Raw genomic sequence first — 17,782 nt, 5'->3', positions numbered from 1 at the left:
CCTTTTTATGTATCAGCTCAGACACCGGACACAACTGGTGCTATAGATAGTGTGGCTATTTTATATATGTAGACTGTTATGCGTAATGGAATTGAGACATTTGTGCTGAATATATTCCATTCTAAAGTCGTAATGCAGACAGGGAGCCTTGTGGCAGGTTGTCTTATTGTCCTCATCAAACAATTGTTAGAGCTATTCCTGACCTAGTGCCAGTATGTGAATGAATGTAAATTGTGACCTTTATGAAACTTTTTCCTTATCTGCTCCTTCTCACTCCAGCAAGTGATTGTGATACGCGTATTATTTATTCACTCTGCCACATCCTGGCCATGTACATGGTGATTTATATGCTGCTGAGTTTCTAAAAGGGTTCTGGGAGTGTCAGTAAAGGAGTACTCCACCCTCGTAGACCCAAAACAAGTAACACTGCTGTAATTGTACTAAGCCAAGGATTTCAAAGCTGCAGATTGTTGCATCCCTTTTAGCCGCTGGATTTTTAAAGGGATGATAATACATACAATACACCTGGTTTTGTATTGAAGATCATTTCCCGTTTCAATCCTGCTGCTTTTAAAGTGCCACTTATTAAACTTACCCCTGGGGCATGTTTTACAAATACTGTTTTGGTTTGTCCTGCTGGTGGTCTTTTTCCCTCTGTCCAAACCTGCCATTAAGAAATTGCTCGGCAGTTTCATTACTTTCAAGCAGTTAGATCAGGGGTGGGGAACCTTTTTTCTGCCGAGGGCCTTTTTGATATATATATATATATATATATATATATATAACATTATTTGCAGACCACGCCCCCTCAATGTGACATCACACAGGGGCATGGCCACAATCGCCGGTGATTACAGCAATGCAAGGAGCATCCTGAGGATGCTCCGAGGAGCTGTAAGGACAACGGTGTGACCGTCTGAGGCATCCTGAGGACGCTCCAGGCAGCACTGCTGCATAGATTCTGGCTGCAGGGTGCCATTCTAGGCACCCTGCTATCCAGATGAGGCTAGGAGAAAAAAAAGCTCTGCGGGCCAGACCAAATGATTCCGGGGACCTTATACGGCCTGAGGTTCCCCATCCCTGAGTTAGATCATCTAAAAATGTATCTAATCAATGGTTGGAGCTCTGCTTGCCTTGCCCTTGTAAAGCTCACTGTATCTGAGAATAAATGGTGCTAGTTCATAATTATGCTGTTTTCACACTGAATTCAAGGAATTATTTATCTTTCTTTTCCTTCTGCTTTTACTTCCCTTTCCTGCCGCACATCTTCTGAAATGTGCAACTGGAAGCAAAATCTCTCAGATGCGGTTCTTAAAATAAGTTATTACTTCAGTTGACACAAGCCTAGAACGCTCTTAAGAGGAAGCGTGTGTATTGTGCAAGTCTTGGTTTATGAATTTCGTGGCCATTCTTTGACGGATATCTCGCACCACCCCCCCCAAAAATAAACTGAATGCAGCAAATGTGTTTGATTTATATCCTCTGTATACCTGTGGGAAAGCTGGATGCAAAAGCTTTCTGATGCACGTGCTCCACCTTGTGTCCAATCTGGAAATTGCATTAGAAATAACATTTAATTTAATGTCTCTTGATTCTGTTAATTTTAGTGTGGTACAGTACTTTGCTGGTAGGCCAAATGTCATTCATGTCTATATAAGTAACAAATGGATTGCCCAATGTGATACCTTTTACAACTGGTTTTACATTTAGGTTAAGAATATCTACTAAATACTTAAAAGTTCTCAACTTTGCTTCTGATCTCCTGTTTTGCATTAATTGAAGCCATCTTATCTGCAAATAAATGGTGTGCCTTTTAACTAGCATAACTGCATACAGAATTTAATTCAGTGCGCTGTTGATTGCGCCGGGAGGGAACTCCCGGAGCTGTTTAATTCAGCATGATGTTAGGGCGACCTAAATGATTTCTTTTCACACCCTCCTCAAGGTGCAAGGAGAAATCGGACTAAAGTGCCGCCCACGAGGCTGTTTTTTGCTGGCTTAGCTTGGTGCGAACAGCCACACGGCTGGCACTTAAGGCCGTATTCAATTAGCGATGAAAAGCTGTTTTCTGCAAATAAGTTTCGCCGGTGACGTCATTTCACCAGCAGAAACTTATCCCCGTATTCAATTGTTGCGACTTTTCACTGGTGTGAAAATGCAATGTACCCGGCGGAAAAGTTTCGCCTAGGAATAGCTTTCGAAAAAAAGTGCAGAATTGCGGTTTTGGGGTGCAAAGGTGGGGAAACCACCCTGCACCCTTAGGAAAGGTGCCCAAAGGTAAACTGCGTCAAAAATTTTTTGAACACTCCAAAAATTGACTTTGAAAAAGGGGGTGAAATGTACAAGGTTGGGGTACAAACTTAAAAACTAGCGAAGTAGACTTTGGGGGGGGGTTTGCAAGTATGGGGGAGGTTTTATTTTGATTGCAGGTGCTTGCTGAAGCATTTTTCACATTATTTAAAAGTTCACTTTTGTGATTTTTAACCTTGTTTGCACCCATTTTCATGTACCCCAAATTTGCTGGAACTAGTTATTTTCACAGAAAAAAAACCTGCTAAATGCTATTCTTCCCCACTTGTGCAAAGATGCTATTTAGCAGCTAATGAGAGCATTTAAGAACCCCAAATAGCTTCAGGGCTATTTGGGGGCATCTACCATGATTCCCAATGTTAGTGCATCTTTTGGGGGGTGTCAGGCTGATTTCCCCAAATCTGACAGCACTTTTTCGCCAGTTTGCGTTTCGCCGCGTGCAGTTTTCACCGATTTCTAATTGAATACGGTGATGTGCGGGGACGCGCACTATACCTTTTCGCATGGAAAACCAGCGATGTTGGCAAAAAGTAAGGGACTTTTCGCGTCTAATTGAATATGCTCCTTAGTTGGAGAATACCGGCTCTCGCGACCTAAACACCCAGGTTAAGTTGCGAGAACCGGCATTCTCCGACTTCTAACTGTCAGACTAAACATCGCACAGAATTGAATAGATCAGCGCCATCAACAGCGCACTGAATGGAAGATATACAAAAAAAAAGGTAATTTCATAATAATGTACACACTAATGGAGTATTATTCAGAACATGTTGCCTCTTCCCTGAAATCCTTCACTAGTATGTGTTTGGTTTTTTCTTTCATACCACTTTCTAGATGGCGTGATACATCCCTATTACTTGCTCCTAAGAATTAGTCATTATAATTGCAATCCTTTTGGATTATTATAAAGCCGCTTAGATAAGACTACTGCCTGTTTTTTTTTTCCTATTTATAGAACAAGACCTTAGTGCTGTTAATTTTTCTAACCTACTAAAGTTTAATCTGTTTATCTGTTTTCTAGTTGACACAACACCAAAGCATCTTTCTCAGTCTGCAGTTGGTCAGAAGGGGACCCCTAACTCCGCCTCCAAAACCAAAGACAAAGTTAACAAGCGGAACGAGCGGGGGGAAACGCGTCTTCACCGGGCAGCCATAAGAGGCGATGCGCGGCGTATCAAAGAGCTGATAAATGAGGGAGCAGATGTCAACGTGAAAGATTTTGCAGGTAACTGGTGCGCGGAGTGCAGCTTGGGCTGTCTGCTTTCCTGCATTGTGGCTTCAGGCTTATTATTTATGGCATTTCTTATGAAGCTCCTTGGCCAAGTAATTCTTCAGATAGGCCTTTTATTCATTGTTTACCTCCTGTGCTTGACCCAGGTGCCTTGGTAAAGAATAAGTCATTGATGGAATACATGTAGTAAAGACATTGAGCAAAGCAGCACAGTGAATACTGTGCGTCATGTCCATTAATATGATTGAAGGACATTGTGAGTGACATGATGGAGTACTTGCATCCGTTACTCTCTTGCAGTGTCCTAATGGGTACTGCAAGCACTTGTCAGTAAGCTGAGATGAAGGCTGCTATCCTCTATTATATACCTATTACTGCACATTGTGTTCTATTACTTGCCAACGATCTGCCGACTATCCAAACACTAATGGAAAATACCTGTATTCGCTTTGATTGTAAACTGCTTACCTGCAACAAATGCTCTAGACCATGTTCTGTCCCAGTGAACTCCTAGGTGGCTGAGATGTGTTTATATCTTTAGGATGGACAGCCTTGCATGAGGCATGTAACAGAGGTTATTATGATGTTGCGAAACAGCTGCTGGCTGCCGGCGCGGAGGTCAATACCAAAGGGTTGGATGACGACACACCCCTCCATGATGCGTCTAGCAACGGTCACTTCAAGGCGAGTACATGTTCTTTGGATGATCTTGTTTTGGATGGAGGAGGTATGGCTACTAACACAGGTGTTTCTGTTTTGAGATGTTTCATCGTCCTGGCAGTATGTATGAACTGTTTGCTATAACTAAAGGGGCCCCTCTCTTTTTAATTTTTTTCCTGTCAGATGTTCTTCTCCTTGCCCTTGCGTATGACAACTGAATACAGTTGCATCAACATAACCTCTCTTGTAGCGCCTAAGGGTAGCCGAAAGAATTTGGTCTGATGGCTAAAAGTAGTGTAAGGTGAAGTTTCCCCTTTCAGGTTTTCAATAGACCATGACTCTTTGGGGGTAATTTTGGTTAAGCACAATGGATGTGATGTGCCGTTCTGGAGTGGCCCTAGCATCCATCCTCAATGTATGTTTTCCCTTGTAGACGATCAAGGTGCGCATGTAAACTTGCGATATCGGCAGTACAGTTTATGGCTTATAAGTGGCGATGCTCGGCCACACCACTTAGAATTGCTTTCCCCTACAACTGGGGTTTGCAGGCCTGATATCTATCATCTGGAACTTTCTGTTCCACTATTGGTCACCTTGGAGATCTATGACCTGTGTAAAAATCAATCTGCCTGCTTTCTCAAGCCTCCATATGAACACACAGAATAGCCTCATTGTTTATTGCCGATGGTACGCTATCCCATATATATATATATATATATATATATATATATATATATATATCTATCTGCTCTTATCTTCCAGGTTGTAAAACTACTGCTGCGTTATGGAGGCAACCCTCATCAAAGTAATCGAAAGGGAGAAACCCCTTTAAAAGTTGCACACTCTCCAACAATGGTTAACCTCCTTCTGGGAAAAGGTACCTACACTTCTAGTGAGGAAAGCTCAACGGGTAAGTTTAATTATGAAGGTGTTTTTTTATTTTTATCTCATTAGATATTTTAATTTCAATATTTCTTTGAGTCGTCCAATAGGAACCTCCATATACTTGTACTACTTTCTCTCATAGCATGTCTCTTAGTGGCCATATAAGCAAACTAGAAGTGAAAATTCTAGCCCCAGGTTGGTTTTAGTTTACCACCTTGCATGTGTGTTGACAGAAATTTCTGTTGAAGGGTAGCTACAGATTACTGACCATAGCATCATTGCTACTCGCAGCTTACACTTCAGAGCAGTGTCTGATTTTTTTTTTTTGTTTGTTTGTTTAGTTAGAGTTTATTAATAGGAAGATAACCAAGTCCCCTTCACATTGTCACTTGTTGGCATCAACATCGGCTTACCCTTATTGATTGTGCAGTTGGAGTTCGTTATTTCATGAAATAGCCATACACATGTTTTATTTCTATGCATAGATTGTCCTATTTAAGCAAATGTCAGTACACTGACAGCTGTACCTATGCACACTGTCATTTTTGTATCCACATTGTAGTTTTCATGACCCCTGAGATGTTACATGACCTAGGAATGATTCTATAGAAAAACAGTTTACAAATAGGTTTCTTCCAAATACTCTTATCTAAACTGCATGTTTCTGCTGCTTACACATGTCATCTTTAAGAAATGTATTGGTCTTTTAATTTGCTCAACGTTGACTCAATTTACTTTTGCTTGCAGAAAGTTCAGAAGAGGAGGATGCGCCTTCATTTGCACCATCCAGCTCGGTTGAAGGCAATAACACAGACTCTGAGTTTGAAAAAGGGTCCAAACATAAGGGTAAACATCAAGATCCACCGAAAAGCACGCCTGTGAAAGACGAGTATGAGTTTGACGAGGATGACGAAGAGGACCGCGTGCCTCCAGTCGACGACAAACATCTGCTGAAAAAAGAATTTCGGAAAGAGGCTAAAGCAAACAGTGTTTCTAAAATGGAAGTAAAAACATATTCTAAAAACACGACTGCACCAAAGAAAGCTGCTCGCCGTATCCTTTCCGATACGTCAGACGAGGACAATTCCATCTCTGTAGGGGCTGAAAAACTCAGATTGACGGCTCACCCAGTTTTACAGAGCAATAAAACCAGGGAGCAGCCTATAGCCAAGCATAAAGAAAAAAGTAAAGTAAAAAAGAAACGGAAGAAGGATACAAAAAATAAAGAAGTGAAATTTGGAAAGAAAAACGTTTTCTGCTCCTCTGAAACAGAAAGCGAAAATTTGGAGAGTGATGTAGAAAATATGCTTTCCTTGGACAGCTCAAACTGTGTAAAAGACTCTGCCTTAACTTTGAAGGAAACTTCTTTGTTTAGCTCCTTATCAGCATCTTCTCAAGGGAGTTTAGCATCACAGAAGCACAATGTGAATATCCCCGACCAGCACTCAAAGCACTGGAGGACAGACAATTGGAAAACTGTATCTTCTCCAACCTGGTCAGATGTTAGCTCGTTATCAGACTCCACACGGACACGGTTGACTAGTGATTATGATTACGCATCTGAGGATTCTAGTTTGGAGTCTTTGAAACCGGTTAAAAAGAAACACGAGCACAAAAAGAAAAGTAATACACATAATAATATATATGAAAAGAACTCTTTCCATGTTCATGTCGAAGGGGCAATACCCAAATTAGACAAAGAAGGTAAAGTAGTGAAAAAACATAAAACTAAACACAAACACAAAAGTAAAGAAAAAGGACAAAACCAAACCGGCCTAGATGTTAAGATTCTTAAAAGCTTTTCCTTTGAATATGAAGACTCTAAGCAAAAGTCAGATAAGTCATTAAATCTGGAGGATGTTCCAGAAAAGTTAAAAGTAGTAAAACATGATCATGAACACCTCAGGAAAGAAGATAAACTCCCCAAGATTAAAACGGAGGAGAAGGACTGGTCATTCAGAGATGAGGGAGGTAAAGTTACCAAAGAGGAGAAGTCATCAAAAAAAGCAAAAGATGGTAAAGATTGTAACAAAAATTTCAAGGAGGAGCGAGATCGGTCCAGCAAAACAGAGCGAGAAAAAACTGTCAAAGAGAAATCCCCCAAAGATGACAAACCCAAAACCCACAAAGAAGAAAAGAAGAGGAGTAAAGATAAATCGTCCAAATCCGAAAAGAAAAGTGAATTAAAGGAAGAAAAAATTTCAAAAAATGATAAAGACAAAAATTTTAAAGAGGAGAAGGAGAAAGTAAAGAAGGAAAAGTCTCATAAAGACGAGGCACCTTTCGAAGAGTTAAATAACAAAAATAAATTTTTAGAAACTGAAGAAGCAAAGTATAGCACATCAGATGACCAAGGGTTATGGATTTCAGAAATGTCCTCAGATGATTCTTTTGATTTTAAAGCTGAGGATAGTTGGGACTCTTCATTCACAGACTTTAGGGAAAGCAAAAACGATGCCATCACAAAGCTTATAGTGGAAACTGTTAAGGAAGAAGTCAAAGAAAAAGAATCCAAAAGCAAAGACCGAAGAGAATATGCAGATAAGCAACCAGAGAAGGAGACTGTCATAAAAAGGAAGGAGAGAGACTCCTTAGACAAAGTTTCTGACAAAAAGAAAGAGCAGCCAGAGGTGCATAAAGGTACCCAATCATTTACAGTGGAGCGGGAAAAGAAACGGAAGGACTCTGTAGAAAACACTAAAAGCCGGAAAGAAAAAGATGGCGATTCTGTAAGAAGGGACTCTTTGGTAGCCAAGGAACGCAGAGATTCTAAAATAAAACAAGAACAGTATAAAGAAGATCTGAATGACTATGGCTCAGAGGCTTTTTGCAAAGACAAGTCGGAACCAGAAACTGTTTCCAAAAATTCTGAGGCACGAGAGAGGCACCATTCGGGCAAAGAGAAGGAAAGGAGGGAGGCTTCAGAGAAAAAGGAGAAGACCAAATCTGAAAAACATCGGGAAAAATCAAAGGACTCTGAGAGAGAGAAGGCAGAAAAATCTACCGACCGAAGTCAGAAAGAAAAAGACGAGAGAGGTGCCCGAGAGAAGAAAGAGGCAAAGGAAAAATACAAAGAATTGCACAAAGATAAAAAATCTTCCTCGGACCAGAAGAGTGAGAAAAAAGATAAAAATTCCTCTCTAGAAAAGGATTTCGGTGACAAGGATGAGAAAAAGGCAAGAGGAAAAAATTGGTATAGCATTGCTGACATATTTACGGATGAAAGTGAAGAGGAAGAAGAACGCTATGTGCCTGGGTTCAAAGTCAATGAGGCATACGGCAATGATTTACACAGAATGGACAGTTATCATGAGCGAGACACCATTGTGCAAGACAAAGAGCCTTCCCAGTCTGACAAACATAGAAAGTATTCAAATGACAAGCAGCATTCAGGGGAAAAGCAGAAAGAACGAAAAAAGGATAAAACACAGGCGGAATCTGGGAAGGAGAAAAAAGAGAAGAACTCGGAAAAACACAAAGACAAAAAAGATAAAGAACCTATTGACAAATACCGTAAGGACAGAGTATTGGTGGATTCCAATCAAGACAAGAAATCCAAACTTAAGGGGCAAGTTGAAAAAACAGACAAGAAACATTCTAGTGAAGAGAGAGCCAAAAACAAACACAAAGATAAAGACCATTCTAAAGATCGAAAGTTCTCAAAAGGTGAAGCAGAAAAAAGTCTGCTGGAAAAATTGGAAGAAGAGGCTCTCAATGACTACAAGGATGACTCCAATGACAAGATTAGTGAACTTTCTTCGGACAGTTTTACAGATAGATGCCAAGATACAGGCCTCGGGAATATGTTTGAAACTGGCGTTCTAACAAACGTGGAACCTGTAGAAGAAAAATTTAAAGATTCAGTGCCTGTGCCTTGTTTAGTGGAAAAGCTGAAAGATAAAGAAAGAAATAGACACTCCTCCTCCTCATCAAAGAAAAGCCATGAAAAGGAGAAGGTTCGAAAGGAGAAGTCCGATAAAAAAGGCGAAAAACTGGATGATGTGAAGGACGGGTACACCAGGAGAGAGTCTATACAGTATGATAAAGATGCTCCAGCAACAGATGGGGACGTGTATACTGGATTCACAGTTAAGACTGAGACCGAAGAGGAATTGGACAGAAGCACAGACTACATGTTTACTATCGACAAAGAGAAGCATGATTGTGAAAGAGAGGTTTTAAAGAAATCTGAAAAGGACAAAGTTTATATTGTGAACTCTTCTGCTGTTAAAGAAAAGAAAAAGAAAGATAAACATCGTGACAAAAGCAAAGATGACAAGCACAGAGACAAACATTTGGAAGCGTTCTTTAAGCTGCATAGAGAAGAGCAGAAAACGAGTAAAGATAAGGAATGTCCTCCGATAACTTCAAAAGAGAAATCTAAAGAAGAGCTGGTGAAATTTGGTGAAAATAAACTGAAAGACCGCTTGAAGGAGAACCCGGATAAAGAAAAAACGGAGACTGTGAAAATTAGTAATGGAAATGAAAAAATAAGCTTGGTCAAAGAAACCAACAAGAAAGACACCAGACCAAGGGAGAAACTTTTGGGTGATGGAGATCTTATGATGACTAGTTTTGAAAGGATGCTTAGCCAAAAAGATCTGGAAATAGAAGAAAGGCATAAAAAGCACAAAGAAAGAATGAAGCAAATAGAGAAAATGAGACACCGATCTGGGGATCCAAAGTTAAAAGAGAAAATAAAATCGGAAGAATTGCGCAAGCGGAGTTTAGACTTGACTACCAAGAAACCCCTTGTTACGGATTCCATTCAAAAAGAAAAGAAGGCTAAGGAGCTGACATCTTTGAATACAATGGTACCTGAAAATAAAGCCCAAGCTGTCATTGGCAATGATTCTAAAGACTGGCTCAATGGTCCACAAATTAAGGAAGTGCTTACCGCTTCCCCAAGACCAGATCAGAGCAGGCCAACAGGTGTCCCCACTCCTACTTCTGTGATTTCATGTCCCAGCTATGAAGAGGTAATGCAGACGCCAAGAACACCATCATGCAGCACTGAAGATTACCCAGAGCTGATGTTTGAATGTTCGGATACCCAACATTCTTTGCCAGTGTCTGCAATGTCAATGAATGCCTGCTCACCGACCTTTTTTGACCGGTATTCAAATACATCTGGTGGGATTCCTGGAAGTCCAAGCCACACCCCAACTAAACTATCTTCCTCAATCAGTCGTAGCCGTTCAGTCTCTATTGATGTCAAGAGAGTTCCGGAAGAGGAGTTTACACCTTCGGAGATCAAGTTTTTCAGACAGCAGAGTGTTCCTGCATCTTCTAGTTTCAGTTCACCATTGCAGATGATGATGATGGATGATAAGGTCCAACCTCTTTTATCTGTAGAAAAATTCTCTTGCTTGTCTCCAGGTTATTATTCGCCAGATTACAGAGCAGTATCTCCAAGGGTTGAAGATGTTACTTGTGCACCTGTGGACATTTCAAGTATTGCTCCTTCTCCTGACCGTGTCTACTCAGGTTTACAAGCAAAATCCTCCCCATCAGAAAGAGATGACTTGCTGGAGCCTTCTACAGAAAGTGCTGTTCCTCCTGAACTTGGTTTGCCCTGTGATTCTGCAGAAGCACAACAAGCTACAGAATCTATTCTGCCCAAAGAACAAAGCTTTTCACCACCAGAGCCAAATTTTATGCAACAAGAACCTGCTTTTTTACAATCTGAAAATGACTTTCTTCCAAATGACATCAGTTTTCCTGCTGAACCTGACTTCATACCACAAGAATCAAGTTATCTACACCAGGAATCTGCTTATATTCCTCAACAGACAGGCTTTCTACCCCAGGAATCTGAATTTCTGCCCTCGGAGCCACCCTTTATGCCACCAGAACAAAATTATGTTCTCCATACAGGATCTAGTTTTCCATCCTCAGAGGCTACTTATTTGTCTCATGAATCTGGTTTTCATGCATCACATACAGAATCCACCTTTCTACCTCCTGAACCTGCCTTTTTGCCACCACCTACCGAGTCTGGTTTTCTTCCACCAGTTGAAGAAAATACTTTTGGATCCACAATCTCAGAGCAGAACCTAGGATGGGTTAGTCCAGCTGCTAGGAATGTAGACTCTGTTATGCCACCCAGTCTCATGGGGAACAATTCAGAGCAAACTGCAAGCTGGTCCATCGGACCCGATCTCTTAAAGTCTCCTCAAATATTCCCGGAGTCACCCAAGAACTTTTGCCCATCTGAAAAAGCTATTGTTGCTGCAGTTCCTTTCATTTCATCTGATTCCCCTTACCCAGTTTCCCCTATTTCATATCCCATGTCTGACCCTGCACCTGAAGAATTGAAAAAGGATGAAGAGGAATCAGAAGAGGTTTTGCCTATTTCGGGTGACCAGGCTCCATACATGTCACCTACTCCCCTTGCCAATTTCTTTAGTGACTGTAAGACCCTTCCAGAGGAACCAGACACTCTGTCAGATGCCCAAGTGAACGCAGAACCTCTTACAGACACTTTGGCCTCTGTCAAAGAAAATTATGTAGAACCTAATGACCTACCCCCACCTAATCAGGAAGATCCAGAGCCATGGTCTGACCCATTTTCTTCAGTGGTGGATGATTTGGACCTTGGGCCTTTTTCTCTACCAGACCTTCCACTTCCAGTCAAGGAGGAGAGTGATGCTGAAGTTAGTGAACAGTCAAACATCATTGCAGAAATTCCAAGGGCTCCTTCTGATGTCCTTAATGGTGGTGACAATAGTGACGTGGATATTCCAGAGCCAATGACTGCTAAAGAAACCTGTGCAATGGAGGAAGCGGAGCAATCGCCTGAAGTTCAGGAGCAAAAACATCAGTTAGAAGAATCTACAGTGGATACTACAACCCTTTCTCTTAGTTCTAAACCAGTGTTTGAAACCACAAACTTTCCAATTCCCTTTGTACAGCTAAAAGCTCTTGAACACATGGAAATTAAAGTTCAGACAAGCCTGAGTTCTACAGAGACCAATGCTCAGGTGTTGCCAAAGAACCTAGAGCATGTTGATGTGAAGATTACAGATAGTTCATCGGTGGAAAATGTTCATTGTGAACCAGTACAAGTGGAGCCCCCTCAAATCAACACTTCTGCAGAAGTTCCAGAGCAGACGCCAAAAGTTGCAGTCGATGTCCCAAAGCCACCCAAAGTAGAAGAAATACCTCAGCGTATGACCCGCAACAGGGCTCAGATGCTCGCCAACCAGAATAAGCAAAACTCCTGCCCAGTGGAGAGAGAGCAGCCCGTCGTAACCACACCAACGACCCGTGGAAAGAGCAAAGTTGCAGAGGAGGAAGAGTCTCAAACGCAGCACCCGCGTAAGAGAAAGCTGCAGAAACCAAACCAGCTTCAGCAGCAGATAATCAGCAACACCAGTCAGCAAACTCGAGAGATGATTCAACAGACACTGGCAGCCATAGTTGATGCTATAAAATTAGATGACATTGAGCCATATCACAGTGACCGATCGAACCCATACTTTGAGTATTTGCAGATTAGAAAAAAGATTGAAGAGAAAAGGAAAATCTTGTGCTACATCACTCCTCAAGCACCGCAGTGTTACGCCGAATACGTGACCTATACTGGCTCCTACTTATTGGACGGCAAACCACTCAGCAAGCTCCACATTCCAGTGGTGAGTGGTCACTAACAAAGTGTTACATTTTGGCTCCTTGCCGTGTCTTTCTTATGCCATCTGTTCGAAAACTAAGGCCCATATTGGGAGGAAAAAGCAGATTCCCTGTGTTTTTGGCGAAAACTTTTCGCCGATGACGTCATTTCGCCAGGCAGAAAAGTATCGCCGTATTCAATTTGAAAGACTTTCCGCCTAGGTGGAAAGTCAATGCAATCTATGAATAGCAGGCTGAAAAAAGTGCAGAATTGGGGTTTCGGGGTGCAACGTTGCGGGAACCCCCGTGCAGCCTTCAGACAGTCTACCAAAGGTAAACTGTCAAAAAATTCTAACACTTAACGACACCCCAAAAAATCACTTTGAACTTGAAAAAAAAATGTTGGGGGACAAAGTTAAAAGCTAGCGAACTTGACTCTGGGGGGGTCCCCAAGTGTTTTTTTTCATTGCAGGCCCTTGCGGAAGGTGGATTTTTCATGTTTTTTTTAACTTAACTTTAGCAACTTTAAAACATGTTGATCTCCATTTTCAAGTACCCCAAATTTGTTGGGATGTTGTTTTCTGCAAAAAAAAAACTCCTGAATACTATTCTGCACCACGTATACAAAAACTCTATTTAGCAGCTATTGAGCCCGTTTAAAAACATCAAATACCTTCAGCAAGCCAAATCGGGGGGTACCATAGGGAACCCCCTGTCAAAGCATCTTTTGGGGGGGTGTCAAGCTGATTTACCCAAATCTGACATGACTTTCCGCTTGTTTAAGTTTCGCTGGGTCTCGTTTTCGCCTACTTTGAAATTGAATACGGCGATACACGCTCGCGCGGTACTTTTCCGCCTGCAAAACAGGCGAAGTAGGCGAAAAGTCCTGGGAGGCGAAAAAGTATCGCGGGTCCTCTCAAATTGAATACGGGTCTAAGAGATGGGGTTTTTGTCGGGGTCGGATATAAACTGACCTTTCACCAAACCTCTTATTTGCCCTGGCTACATTTTGTACTGGTCATTTGTTACATTTTAGAAAATTTTAAATGAACTTGATTTAAATTGACCCTTCACAAATTGCAAAAGGTCTGTCTGAAAACGATAGGGCTGTAATGTAGTGACCATTCATGCGGTTTCTTTTTATAAGCCGCACGAAGACCATAAGAGCCGTTACAGTAATTGTTTATCGCTCTATTTCGTAATCGGCCACGGGGTGTTTGGGGTGTAAGGAATTGAATTTGTATGAAGACCGTTTGCTGCATAGAATAGGCTTAGGTACGGTTTCATAGCACTTTTATTACCAGAATGGTAAATGTTGCAATATGATGACGTAGTTGTATTTTTGTTACTGTATTGGTGGGCTCTGTGTAGGCAATACCACAAATGGCCTGTTGTGCTGAAATGACATAAGCTTTGTTGTGCCTACAGATTGCACCACCTCCGTCATTGTCAGAGCCACTCAAAGAATTATTCCGGCAACAGGAAGCAGTACGGGGGAAGCTTCGCCTGCAACACAGCATCGAAAGAGTAAGTATATTTGGGTTCCGGTCCTGACACGATGGAATGAAATCTGTAGTCTCTCTCCTGATCACCTTTTAGAAAGATTTTGTTTCATGCAGTTTATCCTCCATAAATGTATAAGGTGGAGCTGAATGACAACACATTCAGATGATAAAATATCCTATTTTAATCACAGTAAATAAAATACAATCTAAAAACTTATATAGGACATAAACATAGGAAAGAGGAAAGAAAGTCCTCTCTCTGACTCCAATAATGTATTAAATTGGCACAAAAATAGACTGTGTCCAGATTCTAATAAATGTGTACAAGATAATAAACCAACAATATGCCCCATAAAGAACTACAATACAATGTCGCAGTAGTGCTAATGCACAGATATTTGAAGTTCCAATAAAATGGATTTAAAAATGCATATATGCGTCTATTCAGTGTATCAATGGGATTCCATATACTCACAGCCCTGGGGAAAAAAAATATATGTATATAAAGACACCTCTTAATGACTGATATTAAGAGTAGGTGTACTACTGTATCCGTGTAGTGTGCTGAGCAGACACTGATAGCTGTTAGGTATCAGTCCCAATGTACTCCAGTAATGCGCCAATTCATATACACTGTATATTCAGCGCTGGCTCTGTGCTGCGGAGCACAGTAAGGTCCAGTAATATGCTAGCGTCTGTAGCAGGTGTAAAGGTAAAGTCCGTGGCAGAGCTTACTCACAATCACACGTAGGACGAAGGCACAATGACCAGCGCGGGTCGTCTGTCTCCACTCCTAGCCGCGGGGACGCGCCGCCTCCAATGCAGCCAGGCACTTCAGTCAGCACCCTGGTGGACAGGGCCGGATTAACGGCAGGGCGACAGGGGCGGTCGTCCTGGGGCCACCACACACAAGGGGCCCCCACACAGGATTGATCTGAGCCACCGAAGGCTGAGAGCAGCTGCCGGTCTCAGATGGTCCCTCACAAGGCTGGCGCTGTGATTTTGCAGCTGCTGCTGAAGGCAATGCATACCGAGCGGCTCCCGAGTCCCTTAAGCGTGACATCACGTCCGCGACGCTTAAGGTACTCGAAAGCTTCTCTGTATGCACTGTGCATTCATAAGCAGTGGCAGCCCGTCCTGGACGCCCGCCTATAATCGGAAGAGCCCGCCACAAAAGGTAAGTACTTGGGGGCTCTGTAGGTGTGGTGCACTGAGGGATAAAAGTAATACAGCAGGGGCCACTGTGGGCATATACTGGGAGGCATATGTATGTTATATATTCTGGAGATGGCACTATGAGGCATGATTTTTAATACTGGGCGCATAATTATATTACAGAAAGCACTGTGGACATAATACTGGGGGTACTTGGGGGGGGAATAATACTGGGGGTATTATGTGACATAGTGAAGGCATTGGGTGTATTTATTACTGGGGGACATAATATTCTGGATGGGGCATAATTATTGCTGGGGGCATGAAAATATTTCTGGAAAGGGCACAATATTACTGGGGGTATTGTGGGGCATAATATTACTGGGTATATTATTCTGAAGGGGGCACTGTCAGGCATAACATTTAATATTGGGGCACTGCAGAGCATAATAATTTTGGAGGGGGCACTGTGGGGCATAATATTTAATATTGGGCATAATATTAATACTAGAAAAGGCAGTGTGGGCATACTATTAATACTGGAGGCATAATAATACTGGGGGCATTGTGGGGCCTAAAATTTATACTGGGGGTCAGTATTTATTCTGGAGGGGGCACTGTGGGGCATAATACTGAGGGCATTCTGTGGCATAGTGGTGGCACTGTGGGGTATAATAATACTGGGGGCATTGTGTGACATACTATGGGCAGGGTGTGGCATAATATCAAGACATTGTGTGGCATACTGTGGGGACTGTGTGACAGTGTTTGGTATGATGTTTATACTAGCCACTGTGGCATAATATGCATAATGGGGACACTGTATGGCATAATGTAATTTTATTGATAGGGGCCCCCACAAATTAGTTGCCCTGGGCCCCCACAAATCTTAATCCGGCCCTGCTGGTGGAATATGGCACAAGCTGAGACAGTCCCAATGGAATAGCACCTCTGCGTCCTTGGGGTAAACTCCCAGCGTTTGGCACAAAGCAATAGGTTTCCCAGGTATGTAGAGTTGCTTAATAACAGGGCTCTTTCTGTATCCTTCAACTCGTTTCTCCTCACTAGGGGACTTTTTCAAAAAGCTACTGGACCTTACTGTGCTCCGCAGCACAGAGCCAGCGCTGAATATACAGTGTATACGAATTGGCGCATTACTGGAGTACATTGGGACTGATACCTAACAGCTATCACTACACGGATACAGTAGTACACCTACTCTTGACATCAGTCATTTAGAGGTGTCTTATTATACATATATATTTTTTCCCCAGGGCTGTGAGTATATGGAATCCCATTGATACACTGAATAGATGCATATATGCATTTTTAAATCCATTTTATTGGAACTTCAAATATCTGTGCATTAGCACTACTGCGACATTGTATTGTAGTTCTTTATGGGGCATATTGTTGGTTTATTTTCTTTTGCACATTTATTAGAATGTGGACACATTAGTGTCTAATTTTGTGCCAATGTAATACATAATTTGAGTCATAGAGAGGACTTTCTTTCCTCTTATGTTTTTCCTATATAATTTTTTAGATTGTTTTTTATTGTGATTAAAATGGGATATTTTATTATCTTAATGTGTTGTGGTGTTTAGCGCCACCTTATACATTTTTGGTTGTATCTTTGTGAGAAGCTTGGCGAAGCCTCTCGTATAGGTGTGTAGCAAATTTTGACACTTTATCCATATCCACCACTGTTAGCGCCGGGTACCTTTTTGTCTTTATAGTTTATCCTCCATGTAGGAATAAGAACTGCTTTCTCTTCTCAACAGGAGAAACTCATAGTGTCTTGCGAACAGGAGAATCTCAGAGTTCACTGTAGAGCGGCCAGGACAATTGCCAATCAGGCTGTGCCTTTCAGCGCCTGCACCATGCTGCTGGACTCGGAGGTCTATAACATGCCTCTAGAAAATCAGGTGGGTGTATATGCGTTACGTATGGCTTTGTATCTAGAGGGGAGTGTGGGAGTATACTCTGAGAAAGCAACTGCATTAAGATGTAGGCTACGAAGGTTCCTATCACATTGCACTACCTGCATGAATATAAACTAGTAGCCACTATGATGGTAACTTAATGGTACAGATAATTAGATTAGTGCAGGTCCAGACCAGCCTTCGTGTCCTGTCTTGGTCCCTCTGTGGCTCTATCTTAAGATCGATCTTTTCTAAATCACCTGCTCTGCCTTTCTGCCTTCAGACTCTTCATTGCAGTACTGTCTCCGTATCCAGGTAGCGGGCCAATGTGGACAGCTGCAGGGGCTATCACTATATGCTTGATTGCTGCATACTTTAGAAATGTAATCCAAAAATGTCTTCTGAGACCAAAAAAAGCGTTGGCTGAGTAGGAAAGATGCCCTATTTTATAAGGGTATGGTTTTATAGCATTTAGCCTGTATGTGATACGCCTCATGCCC

General features: G+C 41.9%; 1 protein-coding gene across 1 annotated transcript in view; it reads left to right on the top strand.

Moving 5' to 3' along the window:
* ANKRD11 (ankyrin repeat domain 11) overlaps window positions 1-17,782 on the top strand; it is a 208,706-nt gene that overhangs the window by 179,068 nt on the left and 11,856 nt on the right. The window contains exons 6-11 of the mRNA XM_088447357.1: window positions 3,332-3,535; window positions 4,083-4,225; window positions 4,964-5,111; window positions 5,834-12,723; window positions 14,126-14,224; window positions 17,142-17,285. Of these exons, the coding sequence (XP_088303483.1) occupies window positions 3,332-3,535; window positions 4,083-4,225; window positions 4,964-5,111; window positions 5,834-12,723; window positions 14,126-14,224; window positions 17,142-17,285 (7,628 nt within the window). The remainder of the gene's footprint in view (window positions 1-3,331; window positions 3,536-4,082; window positions 4,226-4,963; window positions 5,112-5,833; window positions 12,724-14,125; window positions 14,225-17,141; window positions 17,286-17,782) is intronic.

The sequence above is a fragment of the Taudactylus pleione genome, unplaced genomic scaffold (genome assembly GCF_031769625.1).
Source record: "Taudactylus pleione unplaced genomic scaffold, aTauple2 ptg000430l, whole genome shotgun sequence".
Classification (NCBI taxonomy): domain Eukaryota; kingdom Metazoa; phylum Chordata; class Amphibia; order Anura; family Myobatrachidae; genus Taudactylus; species Taudactylus pleione.
Note: the sequence above shows the minus strand (reverse complement) of the source record. Positions and strands in the feature narration are given on the sequence as shown.